The sequence below is a fragment of the Maudiozyma barnettii genome, assembly GCF_903064755.1.
Source record: "Maudiozyma barnettii strain CLIB 1767 genome assembly, contig: KABA2_07, whole genome shotgun sequence".
In the NCBI taxonomy this organism is placed as follows: Eukaryota; Fungi; Ascomycota; class Saccharomycetes; order Saccharomycetales; family Saccharomycetaceae; genus Maudiozyma; species Maudiozyma barnettii.
In genome coordinates, this window is record NW_024545244.1 from 742,773 (window position 1) to 755,202 (window position 12,430).

Sequence of the window (12,430 nt, forward strand, 5' to 3'; positions counted from 1 at the left end):
AACCTAATCATAAGAATATGTGATAAAACCTCATTGATTTGTTGATAAAATAATAAGTAATAAATCATGTCTGTAGTTATATGTTACGGTGGAAGACAGTACATCTACATATTATCTTGCGGAATGTGCCCTTACAATAAACGTCTCGTAACCCAAGCAAACTAATGAGGGCAAGAAAACCTTCTTCAAATTCTTTTACATTTTGAAACTACCCCTACTGTCAAAATGTCATTCTATAGTAACTTGTTTCTTATGCATTTGACCCATCAATAGGTTTAGTATCTAGCACTTCGAACATATCTCTATCTCATTGAAAGAAACCCTAAATTTACAGGTCATCTTTCACGAAAAATGAGGGCTACCAACTAAAAAAAATTTCCGAAAAAAAAATAATTGTAAACGCATCGATTACTTGAACTGAAAATGAAATCTTACCTAATAATATAAAACATATACACATTTTTATTGGTTTTAAAACACACTCTATATCTGATATCAACATCCAGAAATAGAACTAATCAAAGATGTCTCGTGAAGGTTTCCAGATCCCATCCAACCTTGATGTTGCTGCTGCCGGTACTTCTCAAGCTAGAACTGCCACTCTGAAGTACATCTGTGCTGAATGTTCCAGTAAACTTTCTTTGTCCAGAACTGATCCAGTTCGTTGTAAAGATTGTGGTCACAGAATCCTATTAAAAGCTAGAACTAAGAGAATGATCCAATTTGAAGCTAGGTAAATAAAACGAAAATAAGTGGTTTTGGATTAATGCAAGGTTGCACTATTTATCCATTATTTTTTATTATCCTCTTTTATCTCCTTCTCCCTCTTTTTTTGTTACACCTGTACCATCCATCTAAAAAGTCCTCAGTACAAATGGTGCAAAATCTGAATTATAATTAAACAACGACATATGTGACAATAAAACTTTACTTTACCTTTGAAAAGAAAATAATTTAACATATTGTCTGAGCCGAATGAAGCTTACGGAAAGTGAATACATTCTCATACCCATAGTTATCAATATGTACTATAACAAAACAAATAAATAATCAAACAATATCGATATCTATGTAATAATGAAATAAAAAAAATTTAAAAAAAAATTAAACAAGATGTATTATTATTCTATAAATAAATATATATGTATATTTAAATGACTAAACTATGACAATTCTTGGTTCATCGATAACGCTAAGTTGTCTCACTTTGATACCACCATCTCTTAGGACTTTAAAGCTAGCCTCATCCATTCTATAAGACTGACTGTAAACAACTTCCTCAATACCTGTCTGCACAATCTTTACCGAACAAGTCAAACATGGACATGTATCGCAATATAAAGTAGCACTATTGCCTATTCTATCTCTACCAGCTTCTAATAAAGCGTTCTCTTCTGCATGGAGACATAGACATGTATGCAACTCATGAGAATTACCACCATTACAACGAGGACAGCCGCCATTACAACAATCCGTCAAATGCCTTGGCGTACCATTATAACCTGTAGCAATGACACGTTTCTCCCTTACTACAACACATCCAACTTTCCGTTTCATACAGTTCGATCTAGATGCAGCCAATGTCGCTAGTTTCATGAAATAAGTATCCCAGTCAGGTCTGAGCGGTGGGTTGAACTCTTCCGGCGAGTTTGGTTTCTTATTTCTTAATATTTGTAATTGTTTGTTAAGAACAATATTTAATTTCTCAGAGTCATTATCATTAATCAATTTGAATTTTACATTAGCCTTTTCATGTAACTCAATTATATCAGATTTGAAATCATGTTCATCTAACAAAGTACATAATTCGTCAATATCTTTAGTTTCAGAGGTGTCTTTTAAGCTCTTCATACGTAATTTCATCGAGGCCTGCATAGATAAATGAACAAAAAATGGTCTCTTTTCCAATGTTGTACATAATTCTAACGAATTACATTTCAATACTAGGTCCTTCGTATAATATTTAGTAGCATAATCCATAATAGCATCTGGATCTTGAACTTTAGAATCAATCAATTCAAATCCATGTCTTGAGACCAACAGATCAATTAGTGTGTCAACCCCACTATATTTGGTACCGCTAACAGCAACTAACATTCTTTTTCCTTGATAGCCAGTATATAATTATCTTGATAGTGAGTACAGGTATTAACAGATGATATACATATTGTATTGTAACTCATCTTAATACACGTCATTATTAATCATTTGGCAATAGATGCTTTTTTTCGAGTCAGTCAAATTAACGCGAAGACCAAAATTGTACCTATAAAAAATGAACTAATTGTCAATGAATGATGGATAACCTTACGTTCGTTACTCTATGGAGCAACGACAGTAAGTTTAAGAGTTAGATCAATGTGAGTGATGCAAAAAAATAAATATAAACAGAAGGAAACTTGTATTTTTAAGTAGAGAAATATTCAATTTCGAGACAATTTGAGGAGATAACTACCGTCCCGAACGTTACTATGTTGGATACATTTATATATAATATTAAGTACCGTTAATTCGATTCACTATAACGATTTAACAATATATATACCTTACAATAATTTGAGAAGTGTCGTCTATTGGCTGTCCTACATGTGAAACCGATACTGATTGGTATCGAAAAACTTTTCTATATAAAATGGAATGTACACTTGTCATAGACCATCAATGAAGCTTCAGTGACTATATAGAATGGTAGTTACACGCCCATCAAGATTCGTCCTTACACAATCTATCTATGTGGTCTATCATCAATAGAATATACAGCCAACCGTTAAAAAGTATGAAAGAAACTATACCCAGAGGCACACTGTATTATGTGTCACTTGCAACAGTTCAGCAATAACATCTCTTTCAGACGTTTTAAGGGTTTAAATTCTAAAGGGGGGAAACAATTCGTTTAATAATACAAACAGATATATAGAGCAAATGGCCCTTCTCCACCCAGCGTTTACCCTGTAACCCCCTTGTTTTCCCAGTTGCCCTCCAAAATTATGGATAATACCGTAAAAAGGGGGGCGGTAGAAGCCCCAGGATATAGAACAAATTTGCTTTTTAATAATTTCGCATAATGTCTAGTTATGCTTCCACTGGTGAATAACAAACGAAGAACGCAAATTCGCACGTAAAAACGCAAATTTGCAAAATAATATTATACTAAACAAACAAATTTGGGCGGTAAGGCTGTTCTTATTCTCTTCATAGTCTTTTCTCTTGTTTTTGTGGTTTTGTCAGTTTTGCTGCGCGCACTATTGCGCAGTAAGAGCTGTAACCAGTGGCAAATATTCTAAGCTCACACAATATTGCGAAATCCTAAACAAACAAACAAAAAAGCGAAAAGTGAAAAGCGAAAATGCGGACAAAACTATACAAATTTTGCTATTGTCAGTTAAATGGGATTGGCCTCATTTGCAATGAGTTTTTAAACCAACGCGATGACACTGGTTTTTTATCCTTCTTTCCTAATAACAGCCCCCTCTCACTTTTCCGCTGCATTCATTAACTAATTACGATTATTTAATATATTTTGATAAAACTAATTAGAAACTAGTTTAATCAAGCAAATCTATTTCGACTGTATTAATAAGGATATATATAACATTACATCCATATCTATTTATACTTTGGCCTCTTTTATAAGACTTTATTGTTTAAAACTGGTTAAGAATATCTAATATACGCAACACTCAGAAACGTTATCAGAGAAAAATAGCAAGACTACCAGTATAACATGTCTGTTACAACAAAAAATTACGAATTTACATGGCCTGCTGGTCCAAAGGATGTTGTCCTAACCGGTGTTTTTGACGAATGGAAAGGCTCTATGCCATTAGTGCGTCAAGCAGATGGTTCTTTTGCTTTAACTTTCCCAATTCAAAAGACTGAAGGTGACAACAAATTCGTCTTTAAGTTCATCGTCGATGGTGACTGGACCGTAAGTGACTCCTATAAGAAAGAAGCAGATGCAGGCGGAATTGAAAACAATTATGTAGACTTGACATCTGTCGATGCTACTGGGACTTCCGGAAATGTCGCAAAAATACCTGAAGCTGGCGGGTTACCTGTTGGTTCTGCCGATGCTAGTGGCTCAGCTACTCCTAATCCTACCCCAAAACCAGCTAGAGCTCCACCTTCTACTTCCAACAGAAAAAAGGGTAAGAAGGGTAAGAAGATGAAGGTTAAGAAGAGAATTAGAAGAAACAAGAAGACTGGCGAAAGGACCGTCATGTCTCAAGAAGTTGAAGAAATGGAAACTTCTGCTACTAATACTCCAAATGAAGAGGTTACCGAAGAAGCCACCGAAGAGGACACTGAAGATGGTGCTAACGATGAAGAAACCTCTGAATCCGCTACTCCAGCTCCAGCTCCGGCTCCTGCCGAACCAGCTGCAACTGCTCCTGTCGCAACCGAAGCTGAACAAGAGATGCACACTTTGCCAGTTGACCAAAACAAGGCTACTACTCAATTTGAAGATACTACGGCTATCGCCCAAACTGGTCCAGGTCCAGTATTAACCTCTAACCCAGAAGAGATTAAAGAATTCAAGGAAGTCAGTGAGGTCGATGCTGATGAATTGAACGCTAGATTGAACAAAGAATTGAAAGAAGAAGAAGCAAATGAAAAGAAGGTTGCCGAAGAGGAAGAACCTGTTGAACCAAAGCCTGAAGAGGAAGAACCTGTCGAACCAAAGACCGAAGAAGCTCAACCAGCTCAAACATTAGACCCAAAGATAAACACACCTACTGAAGAGCCATCTGTTGCTGAAGAATCTGCTCCAATTGCTGCTGCTGCCCCAGTTGTTGCCGAAGAAAAGAAACCACAGACTACTTCTCAACCTAAGGAAAAGAAGAAATCCTCCTCCAAGAGTAAGACTACAAAGGATACCAAGAAGACAACTTCTGCTGCTACCAAAACCGCTGAACAACCTCCAAAAAAGAAAGGTATTTTTGGTAAATTGAAGAGTTTATTCAAATAATCGGATTTGTTTTTGTCCTTTCGTTCCCCTAGCTGAGGGATAATTCATTTTCTGTTTTGAAAGAACTACTGATAAAGTTACAGAAGTTGATTACTATATTTAGAGTCCTAACATCTAACAACAACAAAAATGCAAATGATACCATATTCTATTCGTTTTTAGATGTTGCTCCAATCAATAATAATAAGAAGAAAAGAAACCTGCAAAATGATAATCAAGAATCATGTCAAGCCTTCCAACCAATTTTTATTATTATCCGAAGCTCATTTATCCTTTCTCTCTTTAAATGTGTCGGTCTACAACTACGCACATACACATAATTTTAATTTAATTTTGCATCCCTGAATATATCCATTATGTTCTTATATTCAATCGTTTTCTTTATCTTTTGAGGATGCTACTACTACCCCCTTTTTTGTAACTCTACGTCAGTTACTGTAATCATTAATGTGGATCTCTCTTATGCGACTCGCCAAGCTCACTCTATGTATCTATATACCTCTATACCATTAATATATATATACCAAATTGTAAAATTTGAATCCAAACCACATTGGCAGCAAAAAAGGTTTAAACGAAACTTGTGATTATTGCTTATTCACTACCAATTAATGATTTACTCGCAATCAATCTCATTATCTCCGGATTCACATACTAAAAATAAAGGAGACGCGTTCGCGTTGCTTAACAAAGCATTGAAAATTTTTCTTTGTTTTGTTTTGTTTTGTTTCATTTCTCGAGCCAAAAATCAAAACAAATCAGTCACGTCTGAACCAGTTCATCTGTTTGTTTACGCCTGCAACAAGGAAGTAGTGAATTGCTCTTCACTGGTAATTCTCAAAAACAATCTACAGACCACCTTTGGATTCTATATGTTGATGGAGTTTGTAACATGCTATAAACAACTTCTTTCTTTCGATAAGTAATTTAATCCATATATAATTTGAGATAAAACCAATAAACTATATTTTCAACCCTTTACAACAATATACAAGAACCGCATAAGCGAACTACATATGCAGACAGCGAACATCACGGTAACGGTCGCCACAACGGTTCAACCTGGTAGCATATCAATGGGGAACACGTTTGAAACAAGTGCTACACTTACTGGAGGTTATCTACATCAGGATGCAAGTTCTTTGTCATCGAATACTCTAATAACTACATCTTTATCAGAACCTCGTACCCAAAATAGTACTTCTCTGGGCACCCAACTGAGCTCACTAACAATTGTTCCATATAACACCACTAGCTCGGTATATGCCACGATCCCAACATCCAAGAGTGTATCCTTAATCGATTCATCATCTTTAGGACATAGTCATATCCAGCCAGTATTGTCATCTACACCATTAATATATTCCACTATCATTTCTACCCCTACCCCTTCCACAACATCAATAAGCTCAGCGATAACCAGAATACCATCCTCATCCTCATCATATTCAGACATACGGCGAAGTTCAGCAGTATCAGTGATCTTAATAACAACAACTGTTTCACCTTCTTCTTCTGCTATAACAAGCATCACATCAAGTTCTTCAGTTCCAGCAGTAGTCACACAAACTTTAACAGTGACACCCTCAATATTACCATTATTTTCAATATCATCCGGCACCTCAAAGGATTATTTAATATACACACAAGAATACCTATTCACAGACTCAGACACATCTTTCACAACAGGATTATTACAAACCACTGCATTAAAAAAATCAGCCTCTGGGATAATTTTACCAACTAGTGTAGTGACAAAACCAGTATCATATTATAAGGCATATGTTGATGGTTCGCTAGACTCTGACCCATCTACTACATCGACGCACAAAAATTTGATAATAGGGTCGGTAGTTGGATCTGTTGTTGGTGCCGGTGTGATCATATTACTTGGTGTTCTCTACTACATGTTTGTTAGACATAAGCATAAAAAAGAACCATCATTTATGACTCGTGGGAAAAGACCAATATACATGGATGATTCAATGACCACACATGATGCTATGATTAATAATAACGAGAAAAATGGTGATCCATTTAAAAATGAATTTGAATTCAATGAAAGAGTACCGGGACAAATACCGGTACCAGAGGATCCCTTGGATTATTCGGTGTCTATGAGAGATAGTTCTGATTTCCAATTTAACCCAGACAGTTCTGTTGATATGAGCTTACAGACAGGCTTACATTCTTACGAGGACTCTAATGCATATTCATACACAAGATCAATTACAGATTGGCGTAATGACTCAAATATACGATAAAAAACAAAAATTATGAAGAGTAAATGCTTAATATATACATATATTTATCTATCTACATAAACGTACGTATATCAATTATTCAAATAATAGAAAAGAATTAATTTGTAAAACCTGGAGGTTTCTAATAAATATTTCAGTTCTTCTTCTTGTTTTGAGCTGCTGGCTTCTTACCACCCTTCTTTCCTTTCTCTGGAACTTGTTCTTTCTTAGTAGTGGCACTCTTTGCTTCATCAGCATAGAATTGTTTCATTCTAGTGTCTAAATCGAAATTGGCCCACCATAGACCAGCTTGTAATAATAGAACACCAATGAAGACACACAATAAGATGATGTTAGATGAACCTAGCACGGCGATACCTTGATTTTCAGTGACTTCACCCCAGTTACCGGTCAAAGAACATTCAATACCTGTCTTGATGTTAGTGATGAACACACAGATACCCATGACGTACATACCAAGGGAACCATATTCAAACATCTTTAAATCTTCGTTTGGCTTGTACAATCTAACCATATGACCGATCAAACCTAAGAATGCAACACCACTCAGGATGTACAGAAGCGGATGACCGACTTCGTTTAAGAATTGGTAATGTTTCAAAGTTCTTTCGAAATCTTCAGCTGTTACACTATCTGGTTGGAATAAGACTTTGTAATCGTAGGCCAGATTACTGTAGAACACACCCATAATGAATGAAGTGGAGATCAATATAACGGCAGAGCCGAGAGTGCACATGGCTTTGTAGGAAAGCATTGTTTGATGAATTGTAGTGGTGAGTTGTTGATGATATTTATGTAACTAAACTTCTTTCCAAATAATGCCAATTAATGTAATCGATGTGTGTTAAAAAGTTCTTATCGGTTTAGTGAAATTTCACCTTCTCACACAATTTCAACATTTTATTTTATTTTTTCTTGCTTCCTCCGATCCTTCGATATGGCATAATGATAATGATTAGCATAGAAAAGGGAAATGTTTGAGATGAGTTAGGGTAGTGAAAATGATAGAACTACAATTAGATAAGTTGCACAAAGTATATTGATATGAGTAGATGGGTCCCATCATAACTAATAATACAAAATATCGCTAAAGTTAGACGAGAATTACCTTGAAATTGATTAACATAATGCGGTGCACCCACACACCTCACATGTCGAAAATTTTTCTTTCTCTGTTTGGGCGAAAGTGAAATATTTCACTTTTAGCGATGAGGTTGAAATACTTAAAGAGAACTCCAATCAATCGTAACTGGAGTTGACTGATACACTTTACAACGTTAAAATAAGCATATATACATAGTTATAGATACATAGCGATCATGTCTGAACCAGCCAAACTTACCAAGAAGCAGTTGAAAGCTCAACAATTCAGAAAGACAAAGGAGGAGAAAGAAGTAGAGAGTCAGAAGAGAGCGCTTGAACCAGAAACTTCAAGTACTACTACTAATGCAGATGGCAGTACTGAACCTGTAAAAAAGAAAAGAAAAACAAGAAGAGGCCGTAAAGGTAAAGGCCGTAACGGGAAGAGCGCTAACAGATTTATCATCTTTGTTGGTAGTCTACCAAAGGATATCACACAGACTGAATTACAAGCACATTTCAAGACAAGTTCACCTGATTCCATCAGAGTCCGTGGTGATAAGGGTATAGCGTTCTTAGAATTCGATGGTGATAAAGACGGTAAACATATCCAAAGTAGGATGGATACTGCATTGCTACAGAATAAGACAGAAATCAGAGGGAAAAGAATCAATGTGGAGTTAACTGTCGGTGGTGGTGGTAACTCTGAAAACAGATTATCCAAATTGAAGACCAAGAACGAGAAGTTTGAACAAGAATATAATTCCAGAATGGAGAAAATGATCAAAGACGGTGCTCAAAAGAAAAGAGCTGCCGCTGAGAATGCTGCCGCTAATGGAGAAACTGATGACTCCAAGACGAATGCACCAAGACCAGCTGTTGCCGGTATGCATCCAGACAGAGCCAAGATGTTTAGATAGAAATCGCTTATAAAAAAAACTGTATAGTACAACAACTTCATTTAATAAAACAAACGATGCATATTAGATATATTTTTGAATAACCAACAGTAGTAGTAGAAGTAAAGTTTTATTACTCCTTTTGCCATGGCATACAACTGTATAAGAATTAGCAATACCGTTAATGGAAGGAACTGTTCTCAGTATTTATTGATATTGATCCATCCATGTAGTACAAAACTTCAAAGCAAGAACCCTAACTGTCCGGTATCAGGGCTTGCACGAACATCACGCCCAACGAGCCCTCCCTGCTCCCCCGCAAAATTTATCGATTACGTGATCGCCACAAAGGGGAGGCGCCCGGGTGCACCCACACCCCACATACAGAGCGCAGCCTTATACAGATTTGAAAGTGCAGCCATTAACGGAGGAGGAGGGGGTCGGGGTGGTAATACGTCATATTAACGCTGGAGAGAGAGCAATTTAGTGCGAATCTTGTTTTACCCACACTGGAAGAGGTAAGGGATCATGTGAGCTGAAGTTATCTGAAAAATTTATTTAAACGGGTTTTGCATACTATTTTATATAAAGGATATAATATAAGAACACAAAGGCTAATGCATAAAGATTTTGCATTCGGAGTTTACTTTCTTGAAAATGGTAGATACGATCTGTAGATAATTATATAATTATATATCTAATAAGATTATTAACGTTCGTTTTTTTAGACCGTATGAGTGCCTCTATAGATATTCCTGTGTCGGAAGCACCTCCAAGTTATAACCATATATTTGGAAACGCTCAATATACGTATGCTGATGGGTCGCCGATTCATTATTTTGAAAGATCCCTGGACGAGGATGCCGAAAGTGAAATGAGCTTGGAGAGTGGTAGTCCGTACGCGGTAGGACCGGGAGTTCAACGTTACACGACGGCTCTCTCTAGCTCTATTCCGTTTCAATTACCATATAATGATGAAAATCATGAAAATACAAATATTACAAATATGAAAGATACGTCAAGACGTGGTAGCTCTACAACTGCTACTCGACAGGCGTCTGTCTGTTCTACTTGGTTAGAATCCATGGGTCATAGTTTCCCGGATAACATTACACGTATAGAGTCTAATGAGATTGTTTCTCCGATTGTTGCCTCGGTAGAGTCTCGATTCCAAATTCCATTGACAAAGTTGCATGATAGTCATAAGAAACAGCTGGCAACTAAAGCAAGACGGTCGTATTCGATGTCTGCTTCATCATCAAGTAGTCACCATTATCCACATCATAGTAATACTACTAATAATAATGGGATGTTTAAGAATCTATTGTTTCATAGAAGAGATAGTCATGCAACTATCGTCGAGGGTAAAGAGTTTAATGGTAAAGAGGATGCTTCACAAAATGGTAAATTGTTGTTTGATGAAAAATATGAGTATACTGGGAACGTTCTTGGGGAAGGTTCTGGTGGATCTGTGAAAGTTGTCAAAAGGAAAAAAGATAATGTGATGTTTGCTGTGAAAGCATTCCATCCATACGAAGAAACTTTGAGTAAAGATCGGGATGAAGAAAATTATACCGTTCAATCATATTTAAAGAAAATTAAAGCTGAATATTGTATTAGTTCAATCCTTCAACATTGTAATATCATATCAACTGTAGAGATTATAGAACAAGATGAACATACTCTTTTACAAGTGATGGAATATGTGGAATACGATCTGTTCGCTATTGTGATGAGTGAACAATTACATTACTCCGAGGCCTGTTGTTATTTTTGGCAATTATTACAAGGTGTTCTCTATTTACATGATATTGGCCTTGCTCATCGAGATTTAAAACTTGATAATTTGGTGGTGAACAATAAGGGAAAATTAAAGATTATTGATTTTGGTGCCGCAGTAGTTTATAAATCACCCTATACAGATAATGGAAATAATAATGGGAACAACAGTAATAACAACGATTCAAGTGGTTCCACAGCAATTACAATGGCTAAAGGGATTGTGGGGAGCGATCCATATTTATCACCTGAGCTATACATCTTTGAAACATATGATCCAAGAGCAACAGATATATGGGCCATTGGAATTATATTCGTTTGCATGATCCTAAGAAGCTTTCCATGGAAATATCCGCGATTAAAGGATTCTGGATTCCGTAGATTCTGCCTATGTCGTCGAGGTGCCAATACTTTAAATGAATTGGTGACAAGAGATAACAGCATCCCTGAGGATGATATGATAATACAATATGATGATGCAGATGAGGATAATGATGAAGGTAATCATATTGCAGGACCGATGCGTCTACTAGCACCACTACCTGAAGAAACACATCATATCTTGTTACAAATCCTGGATCCTTCACCAATCCGTCGTCCATCGATAGATATGATCCTATTGGACAATTGGGTCTGTTCTATAGATTACTGTCAAGATAAGTTACATCCTAGTAAAGACCATGAACATACAAGACTTGATCCAACTAAAGCTCATATTGCAAACCTCCGTCCAAGTTCCGATTAAAATGAAGACGAAACGCCAAAATACGTAAGAAATTTATATTAATTACTACACAGTTTAATCTTTTTGGAGCCGTTCACTTTTCTTTCATTTCAGGGAATATACATACGCCATTACGTTATTAAACACTGCCGCAAACAAGCCTTTAGAGACCATTAAAAGGCTTGGAACCGTAACCGGGACACGCCAAATTACGTTGATAGCATTTCTTATCTCTCTACATTCTGGTTCGTTGGTTACAACTTTCCCTACGAGTGACTCACCGTCAAGATAAGCAAAAGTCACACAGACGAGGGAGATAACAAGCATCAATAAACCCACACACCGGTTGCCTAATCCATATATCTTTTGACCTCTTTTCCTGCATCATTATTATCAACTTCAAATAATATTCTTTCGAAGATTGCAACTGTACCTGGTAACTGAAAGAACCCAAGGGCGAAACAGATCTACTTCGGTTGTACTATCATTATTATTATTATTGTTATTATTAATATTTTTCGAATCCTTCTAAGATTGTGTGTGTGATAATAAAGTGTGCCCAGTATCCTCGTAGGAAAGTCGTGAAATCTGTCTCAGACCTTTTCCTTTGCCATTTCCTTCAATCCCCCACGCTTTGACTTCGCATTTAGTGCCCGCTCGGAATTGTGCCCACACGCAAACACACAAACACACTCACGTGCAGAACAAATTGCGT

The 12,430-nt window shown here is 36.5% G+C and overlaps 7 protein-coding genes across 7 annotated transcripts; 5 read left to right on the forward strand and 2 right to left on the reverse strand.

The window, feature by feature from the left end:
* Window positions 1–524: 524 nt before the first annotated feature.
* Window positions 525–737, forward strand: RPC10 (DNA-directed RNA polymerase core subunit RPC10; the record flags this gene model as incomplete). Its single annotated transcript, XM_041551837.1, has 1 exon — window positions 525–737. The coding sequence occupies one exon, from the start codon at window positions 525–527 to the stop codon at window positions 735–737; it is 213 nt and encodes a 70-aa protein (XP_041407771.1).
* Window positions 738–1,158: 421 nt separating this feature from the next.
* On the reverse strand, window positions 1,159–2,097 carry DCD1 (deoxycytidine monophosphate deaminase; the record flags this gene model as incomplete). The annotated part of the gene is made up of 1 exon (XM_041551838.1): window positions 1,159–2,097. One exon carries the CDS (start codon window positions 2,095–2,097, stop codon window positions 1,159–1,161), a length of 939 nt encoding a protein of 312 aa, XP_041407772.1.
* A 1,627-nt stretch (window positions 2,098–3,724) lies between these two features.
* On the forward strand, window positions 3,725–4,969 carry CRP1 (Crp1p; the record flags this gene model as incomplete). The annotated part of the gene is made up of 1 exon (XM_041551839.1): window positions 3,725–4,969. The coding sequence occupies one exon, from the start codon at window positions 3,725–3,727 to the stop codon at window positions 4,967–4,969; it is 1,245 nt and encodes a 414-aa protein (XP_041407773.1).
* A 1,016-nt stretch (window positions 4,970–5,985) lies between these two features.
* KABA2_07S07700 (uncharacterized protein) lies at window positions 5,986–7,233 on the forward strand (the record flags this gene model as incomplete). Its single annotated transcript, XM_041551840.1, has 1 exon — window positions 5,986–7,233. One exon carries the CDS (start codon window positions 5,986–5,988, stop codon window positions 7,231–7,233), a length of 1,248 nt encoding a protein of 415 aa, XP_041407774.1.
* Window positions 7,234–7,366: 133 nt separating this feature from the next.
* SHR3 (Shr3p) lies at window positions 7,367–7,987 on the reverse strand (the record flags this gene model as incomplete). The annotated part of the gene is made up of 1 exon (XM_041551841.1): window positions 7,367–7,987. The coding sequence occupies one exon, from the start codon at window positions 7,985–7,987 to the stop codon at window positions 7,367–7,369; it is 621 nt and encodes a 206-aa protein (XP_041407775.1).
* A 565-nt stretch (window positions 7,988–8,552) lies between these two features.
* On the forward strand, window positions 8,553–9,233 carry NOP6 (Nop6p; the record flags this gene model as incomplete). The annotated part of the gene is made up of 1 exon (XM_041551842.1): window positions 8,553–9,233. The coding sequence occupies one exon, from the start codon at window positions 8,553–8,555 to the stop codon at window positions 9,231–9,233; it is 681 nt and encodes a 226-aa protein (XP_041407776.1).
* A 712-nt stretch (window positions 9,234–9,945) lies between these two features.
* Window positions 9,946–11,736, forward strand: PRR2 (serine/threonine protein kinase PRR2; the record flags this gene model as incomplete). Its single annotated transcript, XM_041551843.1, has 1 exon — window positions 9,946–11,736. The coding sequence occupies one exon, from the start codon at window positions 9,946–9,948 to the stop codon at window positions 11,734–11,736; it is 1,791 nt and encodes a 596-aa protein (XP_041407777.1).
* Window positions 11,737–12,430: the final 694 nt, after the last annotated feature.